The 24,186-nt window shown below is 31.5% G+C and overlaps 2 protein-coding genes across 5 annotated transcripts; both read right to left on the bottom strand.

Annotated features, from left to right (window-relative positions):
• Positions 1 to 3,781: 3,781 nt before the first annotated feature.
• On the bottom strand, positions 3,782 to 16,008 carry LOC119616016 (serine/threonine-protein kinase Tao). Of its 4 annotated transcripts, XM_037972139.1 has the most exons (14): positions 15,743 to 16,000; positions 15,381 to 15,578; positions 11,630 to 11,936; positions 11,063 to 11,567; positions 10,628 to 10,987; positions 9,926 to 10,531; positions 6,850 to 7,023; positions 6,419 to 6,781; positions 6,220 to 6,342; positions 6,039 to 6,155; positions 5,785 to 5,958; positions 5,491 to 5,712; positions 5,210 to 5,328; positions 3,782 to 4,679 (listed from the first exon to the last, which is right to left on the bottom strand). In XM_037972139.1, the coding sequence occupies exons 3-14, from the start codon at positions 11,857 to 11,859 to the stop codon at positions 4,556 to 4,558; spliced, it is 3,117 nt and encodes a 1,038-aa protein (XP_037828067.1). In that variant the 5' UTR covers positions 11,860 to 11,936; positions 15,381 to 15,578; positions 15,743 to 16,000; the 3' UTR covers positions 3,782 to 4,555. The 4 variants fall into 4 exon arrangements, with proteins under 4 accessions (XP_037828067.1, XP_037828068.1, XP_037828069.1 ...); XM_037972140.1 differs by lacking the exon at positions 15,381 to 15,578 and having other exon boundaries at positions 15,822 to 16,008; XM_037972141.1 differs by having other exon boundaries at positions 10,631 to 10,987; positions 15,381 to 16,001.
• Positions 16,009 to 18,184: 2,176 nt separating this feature from the next.
• On the bottom strand, positions 18,185 to 23,943 carry LOC119616030 (N-acylneuraminate-9-phosphatase). The gene is made up of 2 exons (XM_037972171.1): positions 23,465 to 23,943; positions 18,185 to 19,715 (listed from the first exon to the last, which is right to left on the bottom strand). Exons 1-2 carry the CDS (start codon positions 23,681 to 23,683, stop codon positions 18,918 to 18,920), a joined length of 1,017 nt encoding a protein of 338 aa, XP_037828099.1. The 5' UTR covers positions 23,684 to 23,943; the 3' UTR covers positions 18,185 to 18,917.
• Between the last annotated feature and the right edge of the window lie 243 nt (positions 23,944 to 24,186).

The raw sequence follows: 24,186 nt of genomic DNA, 5'->3' as shown, positions 1-24,186 counted from the left end.
ATTTACGTGATTTAATCCAGAAACCTTGTTGCGAATCGTCCAAGGTTCCTGGATTAAAGCTATATGTATTTTACCTGTGTTGATTTTAGCCATCAGAGCGTTGGTAGCTGTCTCGCTCCGATGGAGGTTTATTTGGATAACCTCAATCATGGTCATCCATTAAACTGTCTTCCAGCGAGTTGGTGGTCACCTCCTCGCTTTTTGGATTTGACTCCTCCGGATAGCCTGAAGTGGCTATTAATGCAGTGAGTACTGTTGATGGCACTGCGGTGTCCTTATCAGGCATAGGAATAGCAATATTTTTAATAGACACATTCCCAATTCTGGAGAGCATTGCTGTTCTGTCTTCTGGCGGGTGAGTGATTTCCTCCTCGCTTTTAGGATTTGACTCCTCAACGTTGCTAGTACTTGCTAATGATGCTTTGGGTACTGTCTTAGGTGTTTTAGTGTCCTTGTCGGGGCCGGTTTTGACAGCCCTTTCAATCGGCGCCTTCCCAATTTTGGAAAGGGCAACTACACTTTCTTCTGGCGAGTTAATGGTAAATTCCTCGATTATAGGATTTGACTCCTCAACGTTATCAGTAGTGGATACTGATGCTGTGGTCTTAGGTTTTTTAGTGTCCTTTTCGAGGCTTGTTGTAACAGCCCTTCCAATCGGCACCTTCCCAATTTTGAATATGACAGATTTAGAGGCGAAGTAAGCCCTACCTTTATTCTTGGCAAGACTAGCCATGGATTTCTGGTCGATACCTATTACAAATAAAGTTCCCTCAGGTTCTTCTTTCCTGTAAAAGACATCCCATTTTTCCACGGCCAGCTCAGCATTTTGACCTCCAAGAATTTCCAGTATACGTTCATTAGCCAGTTTACTGCCCCATCCTTTTATGTAGACAGTGGACTTTAGGAGCACCGGAAGCTCGCTCTTCTTTGCCAGTCCCAGCCTAGCGCCGTCCCAGGGAGGAGGGATACTTTCCACCAAGTTCTTTAGGGTGCTAACACATTGGTGAGATGCCAACCTCATCAACATCACGCCCATGCTGAACTCGCAGCTCTCGCTCTCTATTGGTTGTTTGCCCTTTGAAGCGATTGCATGGTCCACTATCTTACTGTTGACCAGGTCTTCTATTTTACTCTGTTGGTCTATTGGGATTTTGCCTGTCGGATTACCGGCATCGTAAACTGCATAGCAGAGATCGTCCCGGTGCCTACTTCTGGCAACTTTGGCGTAAGATGGCGGCTCTTTTCCTTTTCCTCCGTCTAGCTTCTCCTTCCTCGTTTTTCGGGGCTTCTTTTGAGATTCCCTTACCTTCGAGGTTGATTTCGCCAACGTGTTCGTCTTCGGAATATCTGGCTTGGCGTTGTCACCCTTACTCTCAGGATTCTCACTTGAGATTCCTTTGAGTGAAGTATGGCTTGGCTTCGACTGTGTATTAGAAGACGGGGAGCTCTTTTTCTTCTTAGGTTTATTCTCAGTTGTCAACTCCTCGGGAGACCTGATCCTTTTTGCCTCAGATCTTGTGAGAGAGTCCGATTTTTCCTTTGGAGTGTCGTGGGATTGACTAACTATGATTTCCTGAAGCATCTTTTTCAACTTCCTCCTCTGTGCTCCAGAAAGTCTTTTCTTAGTAATAGGTAGTTTAGCTATGCTATCACTCACCTCTTTCACCATTTGCTCTACTTCATCCTTTTTGGGATTTGCTATAATGGTATTATTTTTATTATCATCTGAGGATTCAGAGTCGGAACCCTCACCTATATTTAAAGGCTGAGGTAGCTTAGAGCTCTCTCCGAGTACATCCTTCTCTTTCACCCCTATATTTTTGCCAGCGGCATGCTGTACACTTGACGCATTGTCCGCCACGGAGGCCAAGGTACCCACCTCCGTAGTAGTATTCTGCTCACGATTGCAGGATGACGACGACACGTGACTCGCGAGTAGATCAACACTTGCCGCCGGTACTGGGTTATTTAGGCCCTGCACCGTAACTTTTATCTTTTTATTTTTATTTTCCATATTTGTTTTTTTTTTTTTTTTTTTTTTTTTCCAGTTTTTTGGTCCGCGGGGAATATAATATTCCCAGGTGGTGGACAATCTGCCCTCCCTCAGCTTAAGTGAAATTAAAGCTGGGAGAGGACAGATGGTCCATCACCACCCCCTATCCGCCACCCGGGGACGCGCTCGGTAGGAAAAATCTGGAAAACTCCCCCGAGCCTAAATAAATAAAAAATTAAGAAAAAAGGAGATAATCTAAATTCAAATGTGAGGAAAACAGTGAAGGTGGTTGCAGATACACCGTAGAAAATCTTTTGAATAGGTAACCTAATTTCCGTATAATAACAGATCTATAGCCAAAATAATATTCGGTAACATTCTCCATTTTATCTAGAAATCTAGCTATTTAAGTACGGAAACAGTCTTCCTTAGGAAAACTTTTTCTATATGAAATCAGGAAGACTTTTTCTATATGAAAACAGTCTTCCTCAGGAGGACTTTTTCTATATGAAAACAGTCTTCCTCAGGAGGACTTTTTCTATATGAAAACAGTCTTCCTTAGGAAGACTTTTTCTATATGAAAACTGTCTTCCTTAGGAACACTTTTTCTATTTTATCTTAGGAAGGCTTTTCTATACTAAAACATAGGAAAGTTTCGTTCGGTTGCCTTTGTATTCAGTTATGGCCATAGAGCCTGCACACTGCAGGCTGTCATAATTTGTCAGGATTGGTTGTTGGAGACAAGGGATCTAGGAATATACATAATATTATGCAGATAATACTCACCTTTGATTAAATCAATAGCCGAATAATTGCTTACAGTTTGAATTGTGCGGTTCCTTTATAATCCCATTCCCAACTTAGGCATTTTTCACGCTTTTTAATTTGACTTAAAACTTTTCCACAACAGACGCTTAAAAATTTAAGCTCCAATAGAAAATATTCTTTTGAAATATAATCGAATAACGTTTTCAAAACCTTAATTATTTCCTTTCAAATTAATTGAATATAGTCCAGCTAAATATCTATAATTTAAAAACTTTAAACAAAATAACAGAAAAAGATGGTCTAATTAAACAAATTCGATAATGATTATTTTATTTTGTTTTTGTTTGTTTTTTTTTTAATTTAATTAATATATATTTATATATATTTTTTGTAGCAAATATATTATTATTATTTGTAGGTGTTATTTAGAAATGTTTCTCTAATAATTGATACATTCATTTGGTTTTGTTGTTTGTGTTACTTTTTTGTTTGTCCTACCTGTAAAATTATAGAGCGTTCCTATAAGAAATTACATACAAAATTATTTTTTTATTATATGTACTCGTAGTATAATTATATATCTAATGAATAATATGTACGTCTACGTGTTTTGCAAGTGTTTTTCTTTTTCTTTCGTAAATTATTTAATCTGAATATTTAGTTAATTATTTGATTTGATTGCCTAATTTTTATTTTAAATTAACAAAAAATTAAAAGTAAAATGAAAAGAAAATGAAAATTCTAATAAGAATTTTGTTATTTTTTATATATTTTTTATAACGCGTTTATTTTTTTTGTTTGTTTTTGTTATTTTATTTAACTTAAACATAAATTATTATATAATAATTTGCGTTAATTATTAAATATAATCATTATCAATTATTATAATTATTATTATTATTATTATTAGATTATTAATTATTATTATTATAATGTTGCTGTTTCATTATTTATGTATATTTATGTATATTATTTAACCAATCTTCTTCGACTTATAGCATCCACTATCCCTGGTCTCACAAAATTTTGGAGATTTATTATTGGATTCTTTTTTTTTTCTTTTTTTATAATGTTTTATTTTATATTATTATGTATGTATATATTAAATTTCTTTTTTTTTCAATGTGTGAGTAAAGAGGAGTGTGGGTTTCTTTTCACTTAATAATTCTATAAAAACTGTATATATGTATGTATATTGTATATAAACAAACACTCCCACAACAACTTGTTTCTTTGTCATCAAGTCATCAACATCATCGTCGTCATCATCAGCATCTTTGTTGTCGTCGTCATTATTACTACATCACTAACTAACGACGTGTGCCTTTAATTATTATTTTTTGCTTTTTTTCTTATGTTTCTTTACATTGATGTAAGAGGCATTTTGTTGTGATTTGCATTATTGCAATGTTTTTGTTGCTTTTGCTCCTGTTGCTGCTGCTGCAGTTGTCGCTTAGATGCATCACTTTTATTATCATTTTGTTTACTATGAATTTTATAATTATCACTAGAAATGCGAAAACATTTTGTTAATGTTGTAGGCGTGTTAGTTGTAGAGGTTGCGCCTGCTGCTGCTGCTGCTGTTCCCGAAGTGTTGATAGTAGAAATAGTAGTACTAGTAGTTGTTGCTGTCATTCTTCTGTTGCCAGTTGTTGCTGTAGTGTTGGTTGTGGTGTTGTTGGTGTTGGTGGTGGATGTATTATTATTAGTAGTTGTAGTAGTCGTAATAATTACACTATCATTATTAAAAAAATTAAATCCATTTGTTGTAAGAATATTAACTTTTTTTCTATGCTATAGGGAGCCAGCCGGAAAACTTGTTGAACTATTACTATGCGCTAAACTAATCATTGAACCAGATAGACTACCCTCTTCGTCAGGGTAGGTCTCACGTGATCCTTCCGCAATAGCTAAGGCGCTGTTTGAATGAATAACAAAAATAAATGATAATTAAAAAAAATAGTTTTGAAAATTTTTCTATCAAAAAGTAAATAGCTCTACTGTCAGTTGGTTCCTAACTCAAAGAAAGTATTACTAGAATTTTTTAAATCCGATCTATTCTCGGTAAATGTCGGGCAGTAGCAGAGTAGATAGTACATTGTCTCTGCTCCCTCTTTATTGGGGCAGCATCTGCAGTACATATTCATTTTGAACAAGTGACTTATAATTTGTAAGGGAGATACAAGTAAAGACGTCAAGTATTTCATCCACTTTCATCGTACCATTTCTGATTAATTCATCAGCTATACAGTTACACTAACACTTGTTGTGATCAAGGACTCATATAAGCGTTGTCCTAAAATGTCTTGCTATCTCTCTCATTAATCGAAATGTCTAGATTCCTAATCGAAAATCGTTCACACAAGTGATACCCGGAAATCAGAAATGTCCGCCAATAATTTTCTACTCCGTACACTTTTTTTATATTAATATTTGATATAAATTTACCTGAAACCTGAAGAAACTGATTCTTCATCAAAAGCTTCAAGTTCTTTAACATGTTTCTCATGCATCAATCTTAACCTTTCGGCACGTTCCTGATTGAACTGTTGCAATTCAGCATCCATCTGTGTTTAAATAAAATTTGAAAAATTAATAAAATTTTCTGAAAATAAATATTAAATATTTTCTAAAAAAAAAGTAACTATAAACGATTAATTAACAGTTTATAAGTCATTATTAGCCTTACAATTATATTTTATAATTATACTAATAATTCCTATACATACCTTACTCTCTAATACACTACGACGTACTGCCACACGATTTTCTAATTCTTTGCGCTCACGATCCCGTTGTTCTTGAGCTTGTTTCTTATTTTTATTTTGATAGGCAGTAAGCACTTCTAATTCATATTCCAACATTTCGTTGGTACGTTGGCACTCGATCACTTGACTTTCATCTAATTTATAACTCTGACTTTGGAACATATCAGCGATACTTTGTTCATACTAGGAAATTAATTATTTTTATTAATGATATGTTATGTTAAATTATTTTTTTTTAACAATTTCGTTGTTTACCTGTTCACCCAACAACGTAAGCTTACGATGTTTTTCTTCTTTTAACTGTTTAATGACTTCTTTTTGTTGCTCCTTTGGCGTTGTTTGTAATATCTGTGCCTTATAGCGTTTATATTGTTTGGTTTGAGTTTTACAGGTTTCGCGGAATTGTTTACGAATTTGCAACTCCTTTTGCTAAAATTTTCAATATATTCAAAGATATAAAAATAGTTTTAATATAAAACATGTTAAATAAATTAAAATATCGAATTTACCTTAAGGCTCTTAGGATGTTGTCGTATTTCCAGAGCATGTTTGCGTAGTAAATCTTTTTTAACACGTTCCATGTAATCCTTTTGATTTTGTAATTCCGTATCATGTTGTTTATTTATCTAAATAAATGTTTTTGTTTGTAAGTTTAAACAATCAAACTCAAAGATAATAATATAAATTTACTTGTTCTTCTCGCAACTGATGTACACTCTTTTGCTGTCTATATTCCAGTTCCTGGGTTTTCTCATGATGTTTCAACAGCATGCCATGAGCTTGCTCAAGTTGTTGTTGTTTTTTAGATAATTCCTTAATGGTGGACAAAAAAGCAATAATGGTTTATATAAGTATTACATTAAAGATTATGTTTTTCTGTTTAACTTACATCTCTTAACAACTGATCCTCTAATTCGTGCAACATAATTAAACGCCTTCGTTTAAATTTACGCATCTCCAAATCAATGTACTTCTTCTGCAATGTCAATAGACGTTGTTCTTCTTGAGCCTCGGCTTGCTTGAGGTTGTCCTTTTGTGATTGCAATGTTAAATCCCTCTGACGTTTTGGCGTCGACTCATCCATTGACAATTCACGTTTCCATCTCTCCTTATTGGCCTTGTATTCTTTTTTGCGATTCATATCGAAAGCTTTACGATCACATTCCTGTTTAAGAGAAATCTCTTTATGTAATTTCTTTTCGGCAGCTGTAGTTTGCTTCATACGCTTTTCCAAATCCTGTTGATGTTTGGCCTAATATTTAAAAGAAATAATAATGTTTCGCTCGGAATGTTACGAAATTTCTATAACCATTAACTTACCTCTAGTCTTTCTAATTCTCTTGTGAAGTTATGCAATAAATTATCATATTCCTTATCTAAGGCATTTTTATGCGCTTCCATTTCAACTTTGCACTTCTCTTCGAGCTTGAGTAGTGCAGCTTGATGTTCACGACGCATTCGCTTGTAGCCAGACATTTGCTCATGCATCTCCTCCTGTTGAGTAGATAAATTTGGGTGATTTTTTTAACAATTATTAAGGTTTTAATTAAGAAAGTAAGCAACAAACTTTATAACTAGGTGCTTAAGAATTTCTATTCTACATATATAAAAACAAATAGGAAAAAACAGTATGATAGTTTTGTGCAATTCAATTTTGAGACAAATGCAACACGTTTATAATGTCCCTGTTAATTTATCAACTGCTCTTATTAATTTGTCCAAAAGTCAGCAAATTGTTTTCGATATATAAAATGTAGTTCAAACTTAAAGTTAAGAAAGAAGAAGACGACTAATTTGGTGTGTTTTTAAAGCTTTAGGACAGGCTATCCCGAAAACCTGATATTATGTAGAAATTCTGAGGCCAGATTCATATTCAGCTTGGAAAAATATAGCTTGGTTTAGCATTTGATTTATTTTTTAATTTTCATTGGCCTATTTAATCAACAAAACAAAACATTTTCAAAATCTGATAACACCTACCAGCCCATACTGAAAATCCCCTTTTATAAATAACCAACATATCCCTATGTAATCGAAAGCTTAAATCCCTTAAATTTTATTGAATTAACAGTAGTTACTGTAATAACTTTAAACTAAAACCACTATTATGTTATCAATTTTTCAACAAAACACGAAAAAAATGTTTAATGAAACCAATGAATGAAAATGACAAACATTTATACAAAAATATGTTTTAACGATTTTAAATGTTGCAAGAAGAAAACACTATTTATTAATAACAACAAACAAAAAAATGCATAAACATCTTTACCATGACCATGAAGAAGCACCATAAACCATAGATATAAATAGAAGTAAAATAAAAATAATTAAAATCTACATTCTAGGACTAGTTAGATTAACAGGTTCTTGTGCTCAAATATTTAAAGTTTCTTTTATTCTATTATCTTTTGTGATAATCCTGATAATCTAAAAAGTATAGGAACACAACAAATACATATAGAATATTTAAAGAAACTTATGCCATAAATATGTTTAATTAGCATTCAAATGAAATTTGTAACATTTTTGAAAAATGATTTATATTGTATTTAATAAAAATAAACAACGCAGGACGATTGACCATATTGATTTATGAGTATTATTATAGAAATATAGTAGTAATTTGACAAATATGAACAGTGTGTATCTGATTATGGTTAATAGAATTAGGAAAATATTTTTTACTTAGTGTTTATCATTATAATCCAATTCGTTACATTAAACTTTGCTCATTTATTATGTTCTTTTACTGCACAAAAGTTTTTGGTTTTTTAATTTAGTTTTTTCTTTTTTTTTGGATTTTTTCATTCACTGTTTCATTCATTCTTTTTCATGTAAAGTTGCCTATTTTTCATATATTTTTTTTGCGTTTTGAACTGTTTAATGTGGGTAGTAGTAGTTACATTCATTCATTTTTTTAGTATTTGAAACTATGAAATCGTACAATTACTACTGTCTCCGCATAATGTTGGACACAAAACATAGTTTTCCTATTACAAAAATAAATACAAATAATGCAAAGAAAATATGTTGAAAAAAGAATTGTACAGATAGATTTCGTTAAGTGTTTGATAAAATAACTAGACAGAGTAATATAAAAGAATGTAAGTATGTATATGAGGTTTATGTTATGATCATGGAAAGAAATTTTCTTCTTTTTTTTTTGTCAAATTACAAAACAAAGTTTTGGCGTACCTGTGATTTGAATTTTAATTTTGTAAAAAAAATTATCAATTAAACAAATAAGGAATATTATTATGTATATAATTGTTTAAGTACAAATCGATTATTTGCGGCATTTATAGGAAAGTGTAAATCCTAATGATTTACCATTTTTAGTTTACATCTTTTATTGAAAACTATTATTAATTCAACAAGTAAACCGCTGGGCTCCATATACTAATAAGTAGTTGTTAATCACTCGTCATTTAGAAACCTTATAGAGCACTTATTGTGTGCATTCCATTATAAGGTAAAATATCAAATAAAGAGATAAGTCTTTACCGTAAAATAAAGGGAAGTTTTTTTTAACTTTAGGTTATGATATCTCGAGGATGTTAAATATTAGTTTTAAAGTAGCTCTGTTAACGTCTCAAATATGACCAAAAACAAAAACGAAATGAAGAATCTGATGTCAGATTCAGATTCAGCACTGCTAAATCCTTTTCAAAAGTTGAATTTGGTCTCTGGGAATGTACTTTTGAAAATTTGTTGACCTGTGAAATTCAGCTAGTAACAAAGTTTGCATCTCAGGCTGAAGAGGCTAGGGAATAGGTTCGATTAAGAAATGGGGTATATTGTGGGTCTTAACCCTCGCAATCTACTAGGTTTTGTAGGGGGATTTTCCCTCTCATCCTTTTGTTCTTTAGGGTACTGGTTTGGTAAATCCTTTCCACCTATCTTTTGTTTCTCTATTTTTTAATCTTCACTCTTTGAAGGGAATCATAATGGACCTTATAGTCTCCAAGGGGATATGCATCTGTTTATGGTCCATAACCCTTCTAAACCTAAGCAAACTTTGTAAATAAAGATGTCTTAGCGCTAACTTTTTCAAATTTTGTTGACCTGTGTAACGTCTCAAATATGATCAAAAACAAAGTTTTTTTTTCAAACTTAAGTATCTCAAAACCTTGGTGTGAATAATAAATATGGTCTCTGGGTTTGAACTTTTTCATTTTTCGTTAATCTGAAATACTTATCATCATAACTCTCTATCATTGCACACATTGATGGAAAAAGGAATTCGCCAGTTGTTCATCGAAACATGTTTTGCAATTTATTCCCCTTTCCAAACTTTATTTTATAGTGAATTTTTCGATGGATAATCATGCTTTTAAAATGTAATAAATGCAAAACTAATGAATATGATGTTGTTTCAAATATTTTAACTAACCTGCATATGTTCCTTTTGCTGTTTAGTGACAATACTTGTAGTACGTATGGTGGCGAAATTATTTGGACCACCATGTTCATTATTAGACGATGTTGCTGCATAAACGGCAGCTGCTGCAGCCGGAGAGGAAAGATAACGTGGTTGAATGGGAGGAGTTGCTTGTTGCTGCGACATACGATCTCCAGCCATACTCGAACAAGATTGTTGCTGTTGTAGACCAACTCCGCCACCCATGGACATGGGTAAAATAGAATGTTGTTGTTGTTGTTGCTGCTGCTGTTGTTGTTGCTGTTGCAATTGCTGTTGGTGTGGCATGGGTGCTGGCACCACAGCTGTGGAATTTGTAGGTGTAACATTATTGTTCATATTGTGCATAATGCTAGGCAATGGGGGCAAATTGCGATGACGCGATGAATTACGCGAAACAGCGCCACTTATGGCCTGTTGATGTTGCCCATGTTGTTGCTGCTGCTGTTGATGTTGATGCATCTGTGGATGATGTGGATGGTGATAATTCATGGCACCCAAATGTTGGGGTTGCTGATGTTGATATTGATGCATGCCGCCATGATGATTTTGTCCTGGTATTGAATTTGACGAAGAGCTCTAAATAGTTGTTGTGGTGGGAAATAAAAAAAATAAACAATAAATTAATGAGAGACTTTTCCTGTTTATATACATTCGCAATTGGAGATTATGTACTACTTGACTACTGGCCGCCGATACACCCACAGATTGTATTGAATGTTCCGACGTAATACTATTGCTCTTGCTGCTATCGCCTCCGGCATGTTCATCCTGTGTATCATCTGTATCGCCAATGGCGCTTTCAGTCTCGCAGGTGTCAACCATAAGGATTTTCTTCATTTTACGATAATTCAAATTATCCAATTCCCTAACAGCTGCTTTTGTTCGTGCTATAAGCTCCAATAACACTGTATCCGAACGTAGTCGTGTCACATATGGATCAGCCAATAGCTTCGTAGAAGAGGGACGTTCAGCAGGATTCTTTTTGAGACATAAATCAACAAAATCACAAAATGTGTCTGTCCAATCATTTTTCTGCAAAAAAAAAATAAATAAACATAAATTAATAATTTTAAAGGAAATGTATGTTAATAAATTATAACAACCTACCGGTAATGTAGGTGACTCATTTTGAGCAATGTGATACAGTGCTGACATGGCATTCATATTGAAATATGGAGGCTTACGTTCGGCCAATTCAATGCAGGTTATACCCAATGACCAAACATCAACTTTACCATCATATTGTCCCTCATCCATGGCTAATATCACTTCGGGTGCCATCCAGTAGGGAGTGCCAACGAAACTATTAGCTGGACACTTAATGGCTGCACTGCCAAAATCAGCTAATTTTACCACACCATTATCGGTTAAGAGAATATTGCCGGCCTTGATGTCACGATGAATACGACCCAAACTGTGCAGATAACTGAGGCCGTTTAAGACACCGTCACATATGGCAGCAATTTCATCCTCATGCAGTGGTTTCTTATGCACTTCAATAATATCTGATGCCGAACCTACACAATATTCCATTACCAGCCATGCTGTGGATTCGCGTAGATAACATCCTTTATATTCGATCGTATTGGGATGATTCAATTGACGTAGAAATCTTGGGTAATCAAATATTTACATTAAACCTCTTTAATGTTTGTGTTGAGATGTTAATCTTACCTGATTTCCTTGAGTATATCTTGCCATTTCTCCAAACTTTGTTTGCCCGTATAGGACATTTTTTTGATGGCCACGATTTCTTTGGTAAGATTACATCGTGCATAGTAAACTGCACCGAAGGAGCCATGGCCAATTTCTCGTAAATCTTCAAATATCTTTTCTGGATCATGTTTATTAAATAATTCGGCTATTTCCGGATCTTTTAGGCTGCCAGGACGTGCCGAAGGCATGGCTCATGTTATTCTGTTTATTTTTTAAATGATTTCTGGTTGAACAACAAATTGAACTAAATGTTTAATAGTATTGCCTGCGAAATAAACCAAAACAAAAGATACTATTAGAATACAATATTCATGCACGAGTTTATCAAAGAGGAAGGAGATTTATTTAGAATATTTATTAAGGTATATTTTTCATTGGACAGTGTGTTTCTTTCTTATCACACAAAATAACAAATTTACGCTGTTCTTTTTTCTTTTGTGTGTAATTGGAAAGTGCATGAATCATATATACATATAGTTTATTTTATTTTTTTAATCTGTTGGTTTAAACTTTCTTTCAAGTATGTACGAATAATAAACAAACATGAGTGTGTGTCAAATTATTGGCTTGCATTTTGCGTGTGATTTTGTATGAAAAATTAAAAACACAATACTAGAATTATGTTTTTTAATTAATCTAAAAACAGTTTTTTAATATTTTAAATTATGAAATTATAAGATATTTACTATAACTAGCTAATGCAGTAAGTATTTACAAAATATTTACATTTCACATTCGTGTTTTGTGTATTTTACTCATTTACCGCAAACTGTCAATTAAATGTCAAAAAAATGTTCATTCAATGTTTTTGTGTATTTTTTCCAACTAAAAATAAAACAAAAGTGACGAGTGTGGAGTGAGTGAGTGAATGAATGAGTTTTTAATAAATAGCCATGTGTTAGTTATTGTTGGATCTACATAGTTAAATTTTGAAAAAAAAGAAAAAAACAAAAAAGTTAAAAAAGGTCTGTTTAAATAATGACGTAAATACAATTATATAATTGGTAATCAATTAATTTATGAAATGTTTGGTTTTATGTATTTATAAATTGCCGATTAATAGTTAAAATCAAATTTATTAGTTCAGTAACGAATCAAATAATTTACTTTATATCAGATAAATACATTTTAGACAATTATACAAGAAAATTAGAATTTTTAAAAACTTTTATTATTATAAACTTTGCAATGTTCTTAAATTGTTATGTAAGTTCTGGTAAACATTTTGTAACTTAATCGAATGAATTAACAATGTAACATTATGATCGGAAAATGAATAAAATAATTCGTTAACATTAATCTCAACCTGCAATAGTCCGGTATATTACTGTCTCACTTACTGAGAAAGGCGCCAACTGAGGAATGTCCCGTAAGCGTCCCAATCAGAATCCTAAGACTCTGTTTATTCAGCTTGATATGGTAGACACCATATCAAGTGTTGCCAATGGGGCTTTGTATATTTTTTCAATTCAAACTCCTATTCCAGGACTTCTTTATGATTCTTTCGAATATCAATCTATAATATTGACAAATGGGTGGTTTTACCATCCTTTCCCTATCATCTATATTAATGGTTGAACCTAATCTAGCGAGTTCGTCAACCTTATTACCATGCATTGCAGTGACCCTGCGCCCAATAAACTCCCTACCACCAGGCGCGAATGTACGATGTATCAACCCAAGCTCTGAGATCAGCTTGACTATTGACATAAATTGTTTCAACCGACCACGCATCGATATGATTCCGTATCAGTTTCGTCGTTTTCCAGATCACTAGGATCTCTGCTTGGAAGACACCACATACGTCAGGGAGTCTGAAGGACCGTTTCAAGTTGATAGCAACGATGTGGACACCGGTACGTTATCCATCTTGGACCCGTCAGTGAAAATGGCACACCCACTAAACACTTTATCTGATACAAGCTCATCACACTTCTATAACTGTCCTTTCTCAAGTCCTCCCACGTGATAATACAACCACAAGTTAGAATGGGCTTTACAACCGATGTGTATATCCAATTACCATATCTGGTTGCAGACCCCAATTCTTTCCTATATAATTGTTGCATGTGTAGTAGGCATTGAATCCCTTTTCATCCTTTTCAGAATATTTTCCTTCCATGACATCTTGCTATCAAGGAAAGTCCCAAAATATATGTATATGTGAAGGACACATATTTAAGATTCGTCATAGTCCCTTTCATCCTTTTCTGAGTATTTTCTGAGTATATCAAGGAAAGTCCCAAAATACATGTATACGTGAAGGACACATATTTAAGATTCGACATAGCCAAATATAGCACTATAACCTGTTTTATATTAACTATTCGAACTATTCAAATACAAGATTTTGTAATATGTCAAATAATCGTTTTTATAGAAACATTTTGCTAGGTACATAGACATGTGCCTCTGGTTAGGGGTTATTGTTCTAGTCTTTTAGACCGGAGGTTGTAGATAAATTGGACTTTTTACCTTTAATATTTAAATGTTTTTGTAGATAGGGCCTTTTGTTTTCTGTCAATAAAATAGATAATTATGGTCGCAGGAGTCCAATTTTTGGTGTGGACATTTGTTTTGATACAGTACATTAGAATCACCAATAAAATCGATTTTTAATTTTTGGTTAGTTAGCGCCGTTTGCGTTTCAGGTGACGATATGTATGTATATCATGTACCTATCATAGGTACTACTATATACATTTATCCGATTTTAAGTTAATTATAGTTGTAATCTAAATATCAAATTTTTAAGAATTATTTTTTGCAAACATTTGCCAATTTAAGTCCACAAATCGAATGTGTGCATGTGAATATTTATTCTAAACAATATACGAAAGGTGTTTGCGTTTTTTTCACATTTTCCATGTCTTGCCATTTTTGGGTGCGGGCGTTTAGGTACAACGACGAGTACATTGCATTGATTAGTCTAACACACACGAAAATAAAGTTTTTACAATTAGATAGTTAGTTAATTGATTTAATGTTTCTTATTTTCACTTTATTTATTTATTAGAATATTTATGGAAGATTATATTAAAATATTTATTACAAGATTTATTGATTTAGTTTTACTACAAAAGAAATATAAAATATTTTTCACGATTTGAAAAAATGACGTCTGCTAAGTTTGTCGCAGTTGTTTTTTGCAGACACTTTTTAGTCGTACAACAAAGTGCAATACTCTCATATGACTGAGATTCATACTTCTCTTTTTATTTATATTCATCTCTTTTTATTGGTGAATAAACATTTTATGTAGTTTTTAAGTTTAAAATAAATTTCGTTTACATGCTTTGAATTTGTTTAAATTATTAATTCTATTTTCCAAAAACTGCAATTTCTTTAACAAAATTCTACTCTATTAATATTTTTCATGTTTCTTTTACCTTTGAAATTTTATAAAAAAAAATATTCACCTCTCAACCCCCTTTTACGAATAAAAAGAGACGAGAGAATAAAATAAAAAAACAAGACATGACAAGAACACAAAAATGTACCCTTTTGACACCTTGACACTTTTTTTCCATTTTTCATACAATTGGGCAGAGCAAATGAAGAATGTAAAAGAAATTAACATTTATGAGATTTTCAAGAATCAATAAATAATATTTCTATTAAAAATCATACAATTTTATTTTATTTATTTAGCAAAATTGTTCATAATGCTTTGTCACGTTAAACGAGTTTATAATTTTATATAACTTACATTACTTTAAAAAAATCAATGTTTTGGGAGTATAAAATCCTTGCGGCGATATTTAAGTATAAATTATCATAGAATAGTTTGCAAAATACAAAATTAATTAATACTTTTATATAAAAACTGCAAAATTGTTTACAACTTGGAAGACTCAGTACGACATACAATAAGACATCGCGATTTTCACTTGTCACCAACAAACACCTTTGTAAGGAAAACGTTGTTGTTAAAAGAAAATTAGAATTATTTTCTTTTCTAGTTTTTGAAAATAAATTATCAAAAATTTTTTATTTTTTATTATTTTAACAATTATATTTTTCACCACACTAAAGGCGAAGACATTTTTCCTACAAAACACACACACTCACGATTTTTTTCTACATCACAGACCGTCCCGTATGCAATTAAAAATAAAAATCTGTTTTTTTACTTGTTATACTTTATTACATTTTAGCATTCATTTCATCAATGATTGTTTATTGACAATTACACGAACGTAGTTTAAATATTTAACTTTTTCTAAATTTAATTAATTGTAAAAAATATTTTTAACACATTAAAAAATCTTTCGTTTCTTGACAAAACCTTCTCCGAAATTTTTCTATGCACCCAAGTGGTGAAATTTGCAAAACAAAATGGCGAGTCTTTTGTGAACAGTGCTGCCACTCCCAAAATGTTTTCCCCATAAAATTGATTTTTATGAAAAAAACCCACCGAAAATCTAAAAAATTTTAGAACAAGTTCTATCTACCGCCAGGTTTGAAAATTTTATTACTAATGTCTTGATCTCAAAATTAAAGGCAATACTTTAAAAGTTATTAAAAAAAATAGTAAAATATCATAAAACATTCAATGATGTTTTACTCAAAACGAAGTTTTTTTATTATGCAGTTATTGTAGTAAATGACCGATATAAATCCGATAGGAAATTTTATTAGAAACTAGGTTGGTAACGTTATGAAACGATAAAAGATAACGGTATCTTTTAACTTACATTTTAGGTAAGTTTTTTGAGGTAACAAGCGTATTTCAAAGCTAAAATTTTTAAAAAAGAAATAAAGTTTTTTGCCTTATTTTCGCTGTAAGTAATTTTGGTCTGTTTTAAAAACGTCAGTTTTTTATATCAATTTAATTTAGATTTAAGTTTATTTTAAGAGTTTTCCTCTTTAAAAATGTTAGCTTTGGGTGCAAGAGCATATTTAACACTTAAATTATTGTAAAAGCATGGTGCTTAAACACTTTATTGTAAATAGGATAATACATTATAGTCTTAAGTGTTCATATGTTATTTGTTTAAAATAATTTCATTGTATCAAAAAAAGGCTCAATAAATATTAACTTTAACGTTAGTTTTTTCTGTAACGGTAGAACCCTTTATCTAACCTTGGAAAAAATGTTTTTTTCAAGTATATTTGGATTATGTACTAACCACTTATGTACCATCCATTTGGCTACAAAGCGGCAACGCTAATTTTATTTAACAGACTGTAACGGTAATCTAGCTGTTTTGAAATCAGTTCAAACAATAATTTTTGCCAGTGACTACAATTCTAGCGATTTCTTTTTCAGTGTTGCATTAACCCGGCTTCAAGTTTCTTTTTTCTTTCAAGTTTAACTTTTTACCGTTACCAGATTTGCCGAAACGATGTTTCATTGATTCAGGCTATTTAGTTTGTATGTATTTTTGGAAGATATATGTATATAATATATTTTTCTTTAAACAATTTCGTATTAAGTGGCCCAACTAAAAAAAATCGATTTGGTTGAAATTTGCACCAAGGTCAGTACTATTAGAAAGTAGGCCAGACATAAATTTTCAGCTCTATTGGTCAAGACTTAGAGGGGGTCAAAATTAGACATTTTGGTCATACAGGGTTTTATTCAAATGAGTGTAACTTTTCACATATTGGTTCTAGTAAAAATTGTCCAAAGGAGTTCAGATAGCTATTTCTATTCATTCCAAAAATTTTTTTTAATTTTTTAAAATTTTTGTTAACATTTTTTTTAATATTTTTTTTTCAAAATAATTTTTTTAATTTTTTTGTTTTTTGTTATGCTTAAAAGAAAGCTTATACAATTTCCTTAAAATATTTTTTTGATAGTTATGCCCCTTGCATCCCACTAAGTAACCACAAAACTCTTAAAGGAGATGGTCTAGGCTTTCTTCGGAGCCCTAAAAAATAGGAGTAAATGAAGTGCCAAAATATTGAAAAAATCTTATTATTAATTAAAAAAAAATTGTTTGATAGATATCCCACTCGCATCCCATTCATATATCAAGTGAAAGCTTGAAATAGTTATATCGATGGATTTATGAAATTTCGGACCATTATAAGATTGTTCTATATTATAATGGATTAAAAATAAATTTATTTAAAGGAAATTTCCTATACATATATTATGGGTCATTATAATTTTAGACGACATTACCATGGTTCCATAGGCCAACATGTTTTTAAGGCAAATATCGACTTTTATAAAGAACTGAACTGCATTGATTCCGAATTTAGACTTAAAATTTATCCATCGCAGTTTTTAGAGATATCATGTCATGAAGTTTGAAAAGCACAGTTTTTGGCCAAATTTGAAATGTTATAACAGCGCAGACACCAATGTTTATTTTCATGTTATCCGAAAGTACAATATATCGACTTTAAAATAAAGGTTTAACCTTTGTTATATCTTTTTGTTTTCTTTGGTTCAAAATTCAGTTACTAACAAACAAACAGATCATGATAATGTTTGTAAAAAATATAATTTATTTTTATATGAAAGCATTTATACTACAAAAACTTCATTAAAAATTCGTGTTTTCATTTGTTTCCATTAGGTTTCTTTATTAAATCCATTAGTCAAATAGTGTATCCGTTTAAATTATAGCCAGTTTTATTGGTTTGTGTATTAAAAATAGATTTTAAAGTTTAGCCATTCTATGCGGTTTAGTATAATTATTAACTATTTAATGAAAAAATAAAACAAATACTGCGATAAGTAAACTCTATCAACATAAGAATTTAAAGATTAACTACTATTACACAAATTAAAGGAGCTTTCTTTAATTGAAACATTTTGAAAATATAATTTGGAATAAAATAAAATGAAATTCTCAAGTTAAATAATAACATAGCATTACCATTGTTTTAAATTAAGTGTATATGTGTTCAGCATAAATTAAATACACATATTTATATATGTATATAAATTCATAAATTTACTCCAAAATTATACTACTGCTAGGAAATAGTAATAAACAGTACAAAGTGTATAAAAGTGTAAATTAAAAAATAAGTATTTTGCATATTGCTTTTAAAAGCATAAATAAGCATATATTTATGTATAAATATAAAAAAAAAAAAAAACTTCAAAAAATGCCTTAAAATAAAACACGTTATTGTAGATTTATATTTGTGTTTGGTACCAAAGTGTTGTACATTAATTTTCAATTTATTACAGAGTCAAGAAGAAATATTTTATCTTCAAATTCTGATGATATACATCCATCATACATACATATGTATGTAATATATTTAGTTAGGTACCAGTTTAATTTATACTATCAGAACTATTTTCTGAACTATTATCAGTTTCACTACTTATTAAATAATCAATTGTTGTTGGCAAGGAGTCGCCTGTACGACGATATTTGTGGTTGCTTTGGCTATTATACACAGGTACTTGTTGTTCTTCATTTATTTGTTGCTGTATGTTAAAATTAAAATATTTATATAAATCTAAAAGATTCCTGAGTATATGCGTAGGTTTATGATCAACATCACCATCATTGTTTAAATCTTTTATGGCATCAGGTGTAAGTGGTAACCAAAATGTAGCAGCTAGACCAGCTAAATTGCCACCTTTTATATCACTTTCTAGTTTATCACCAATCATAATGCATTCGTCCGGTTGAACATTTAAATATTTACAAGCTGCATAGAATATATTTGGATCAGGCTTCTCCCATGGTAAATCCGCTGACACTAGTACACAATCGAAATACGGCTGGACGCGTAGTTTTCGTATCTTTTCCCATTGAGCATTGGAGGGACCGTTTGTAATTAAGGCCAAACGATATTTGGCTTGACGAAAACGCATTAACATCTTAATGTAATCGTCCGGTATGGCTAAATAGCAATAACGCATTTCCAGCCACAATGGATAAATGGATTCGGCAAATTGTTTGTACTTAGGAGGCAAAGATTCGCGCCATAAGTGTGTACGCCAAGTATCTAAAGGGGTTTGTGCATTATCGGGACAACGTCTGAATGATTTCAAAAAGTTCTGTGTAGCATAATTTGCTTCGTCTTTTGTAAAACCATATTGGATTTCAAGTCGTTCGGAAACCTGTAAAATTTTAAAAATGATTTATTGTGTAACTTTATTTGAGAAATAATGCAATTAAGTATTTAAGATAATTATGAAAAAAAGAAAATACCTTGAATTTCTTACTGGTTTGACCGATTTCAACGAAAATACGTAAGGTTAAAAAATACCCCTCATCAAAAATCTATTTTGTATTACTAATTTATCGAAATGATTAGCATACATACGTAGTATATAGAAAACATAATATACATTAAGGCCCGTATTCAGGAAATAATCATATTTTAAATAAAATTAAAATCGACTTACTTTCGACTAGATTTGTGTACTCGGTTTTAAAACGAGAAAAATTATGAGAATTCGTTTATAAACGAGAAATTTACTTGGATTCGGTTTACAGAACAGACAGTATTGTCTTTGGGCGGGTTTCTTACTATTCTGTTAAATGTGACTTAACTCGGAACAAATTTAGGCGTAATTTAACTGATGATTGTGTGTTATATATTTTATATTTTAACCGATGAATGGAGTAGTTTGCTTTGTTAGGATTGCCAACTTCTCAGTCAAAAACATAAACAATGAACAGCAATGAAAATACTTGTAAACGGACAATTTTTAGAAAAAACTTAAAATAAACATTTATGGGCGGATTTTGCTGATAAAGATAATACATTCTTTATTTAAACATAGTTTCATCTTCTTAGTTTAAGTGAGTGTTATTGACCAATTAAAGTTATAAGTGAGAAAAGACAATCAACAAAAGCAATAAAATAATCTATTCGAAAGAAGAAAAACTTAATTTTTTAAGTATATAGTAATTTTCTGATTTGTTTTAATTATATTAGGGGCTTTTTTTAACCACTGGATTTATTTTGGATTTATTTTATTTCAAGAAAAAAACTATCTTTGGAGACTGAATTTTAGTTTTGATCATTATTATCTGAAAATACACTGTATAAGCTAATATAAGGTCAAAGAAAAATTAATTTTGGTGTAAAAATGGCGGTTTTGCAGCTAAAAGAAGTAAATCTAATTTGGATTTATTAAATCCAAAAAAAAATAGTTGGATTCAGCTAATTTCAATATGGCAATGCTTTGTATTCATAGAACAAAACCAAAATAATTATACCCTACACCACTTTAGTGGGGAGGGTATATTGGATTGTGCTGATGTTTGTAACGCACAATAATATTGGTCCTATACCCACCTTAAAGTATACCAATCGGCTCAGAATCATTTTCTGAGTCGATTTAGCTATGTCCGTCCGTCTGTCCGTCCGTCCATGTAAACCTTGTAATCAAACTACAGGTCGCAATTTTGAAGATAATTCAATGAAATTTGGTACATGATCTTCTATTGTCCCAGGGACGAAGCCTATTGAAAATGGTTAACATCGGTCCTGTATTTTACCTAGCCCCCATACAACTGAACCCCCCAATAGGGCTTGTAATCCTTGTAATCAAACTACAGGTCGCAATTTTGGAGATAACTCAATGAAATTTGGCACATGATCTTTGATGGTATCGTAGACGAAGCCTATTGAAAATGGTTAACATCGGTCCATTATTTCACCTAGCCCCCATACAACTGAACCCCTCGAATAGGGCTTTTAAAACTTGTAATCAAACTACAGGTCGCAATTTTGGAGATAATTCAATGGAATTTGGCACATGATCTTTTATGGTATCGTAGAGGAAGCCTATTGAAAATGGTTAACATCGGTCTATTATTTCACCTAGCCCCCATACAACTGAACCCCCGAATAGGGCTTTTAAAATTTGTAATCAAACTACAGGTCGCAATTTTGGAGATAATTCAATGAAATTTGGCACATGATCTTTTATGGTACCGTAAACGAAGCCTGTTGAAAATGGTTTACATCGGTCCATTATTTCACCTAGCCCCCATACAACTGAACCCCCCAATACGGCTTGTAATCCTTTTAATCAAACTACAGGTCGCAATTTTGGAGATAATTCAATGAAATTTGGCACATGATCTTTTATGTTATCGTAGACGAAGCCTATTGAAAATGGTTAACATCGGTCCATTATTTCACCTAGCCCCCATACAAATGAACCCCCCAATAGGGCTTTTAAAACTTGTAATCAAACTACAGGTCGCAATTTTGGAGATAATTCAATGAAATTTGGCACATGATCTTTTATGGTATCGTAGACGAAGCCTATTGAAAATGGTTAACATCGGTCCATTATTTCACCTAGCCCCCATACAACTGAACCCCCGAATAGGGCTTTTAAAACTTTTAATCAAACTACAGGTCGCAATTTTGGAGATAATTCAATGAAATTTGGCACATGATCTTTTATGGTACCGTAGACGAAGCCTGTTGAAAATGGTTTACATCGGTCCATTATTTCACCTAGCCCCCATACAACTGAACCCGCCGAATAGGGCTTTTAAGTTTATAATTATGTTTAATATACTCATATCTCGACAAAAAGCTGCAATAACCAAGTTGTATACAAGACTTGATGACCCCCACGAATTCCATAATAATAGGTTCTCATATGACCCTAGCCCCTATGAAAAGTCCCCATCAAAATTTCACTTAAATGTCCATAATTTTATTCAACAATAAACGGCTTAAGTATGTATATCTAAGGCAAGGTACAATTCAACTTAAATGCTTTATTATGGCAACTAAATCACATTATATTTTTGTCAACAGTGTAGGGTATTATATGGTCGGCCTCGCCCGACTATAATTTCTTACTTGTTTTAAAATAAATTAATTTGTTTTATTTTGCTATTCACCAATAGATGGCAAATATTTTTTAAAATGTGTTAAAAAAGGAAAATAAACAAAATTCACTAAATATTTCACACATGATTTTTCAGTGCAAATACCAATTTTTGCAACAAATTGTTGCAAATTTTATGGAAAATTTACAATTTTAATATTAAATTTTGAAATAACTCCATCTGTCGGCCGCTGCTGCCATTATGATTTGAAATTTGTTTAGCCTCGATTGAAACCTTTTGCTTTATCCACCTGGCGTACAGAGGGAGAACTAAATTTTGGATTTAATAAATCCAATTGTTTAAAAAATGTTGCTAATATTGATAAAACAAATCAGAAAATTACTATATACTTAAAAAATTAAGTTTTTCTTCTTTCGAATATATTATTTTATTGTTTTTGTTGATTGTCTTTTCTCACTTATAACTTTAATTGGTCAATAACTCTCACTTAAACTAAGAAGATGAAACTATGTTTAAATAATGAATGTATTATCTTAATCAGCAAAATCCGCCCTTAAATGTTTATTTTAAGTTTTTTTCTAAAAATTGTCCGTTTACAAGTGTTTTTGGAAAACAGCTGTTCATTGTTTATGTTTTTGACTGAAAAGTTGGTAATCCTAACAAAGCAAACTACTCCATTCATCGGTTAAAATCCGTTTAATCTAAAAGTAAATTGCCACATTTAGAAACCACCCGTCTTTATTGGTACAATTTTTGGTACCTTCATAAATATTCTGAAAAGAACATTTTATATTTGCTGTTAATGCGAAACCTAAAACTCTCTGTAATAAATGTAATATAAACTCTCTCTTTCTCTCCCACTCTAAACAACGCACGCTGTTTGCATTAATCACATAAACAAAGTGAAAAAACTGCAAAACCCAACCAGCAATTAACAGTGGAAAATTTCCAAACAAAAAAATTTTCACAAAAAAAGTCACACATGTAATAGGTATTTCACATGCTCAAACATACATGTATGTACATATGTATATATACTAACCTTACGACATGCTTTGGAATCCCCCGATCTTGTAGGTGTTAAGGTATTATCCAAATCAAAAAATATTGTTGTTACTTTTGATAAATTATAAACATTTTGTTGTAGTTGTTGTTTTTGTTGCAATTTTTGATTAGCAGCTAATTGAAAATTTTGTTGCGTGTTTTTGGCTTTTGCTACTGACGGACAGGTATTGTTAAAATTTATGTTCGTTGAGGCCATGAGTTGCTTAGTGATTATAAAAATAGATTTCTTTCTTTTTTACTTATTTCAATTAATAAAACAATATTTACACAATTGCGACAATTTCTTGTTAATTATTTACACTTTATTTTATTATGATTATATAAAATTAGTATTTCTTAAAAAACAAAAACACCCTGTTCCAAGTGACAACTAGCTAGCTAAGCAATTATTAAAAGAATAAAAAAGAAATTCATTTACTACTATATAGTGGAACTTTCTTTTAATTAAAAATAGTGAGTATTAAGAGATAACTTTTCGCACATTTAGTGAGATAAAAGAGAAACTAATGCGGAAGTACTGTCAAAAGTTGGGTGTTGCCATATTGAAGAGTTTATTAAAATAACATTGAAATGACAGAAATCCAGGGTTATAAAAATCAACATTCAAACAATCGAATGATTTATTTAAATGTAAACTTTTGAAAGAATCGTGTCACTCTTTTCTGACAAGCATAAATTAGAGTTAAATTAAAACAAATT

Source organism: Lucilia sericata, unplaced genomic scaffold (assembly GCF_015586225.1).
Source record: "Lucilia sericata isolate MDLA Ls3-8-SP2 unplaced genomic scaffold, ASM1558622v1 Contig000053F_arrow, whole genome shotgun sequence".
Taxonomy (NCBI): Eukaryota; Metazoa; Arthropoda; class Insecta; order Diptera; family Calliphoridae; genus Lucilia; species Lucilia sericata.
Note: the sequence above shows the minus strand (reverse complement) of the source record. Positions and strands in the feature narration are given on the sequence as shown.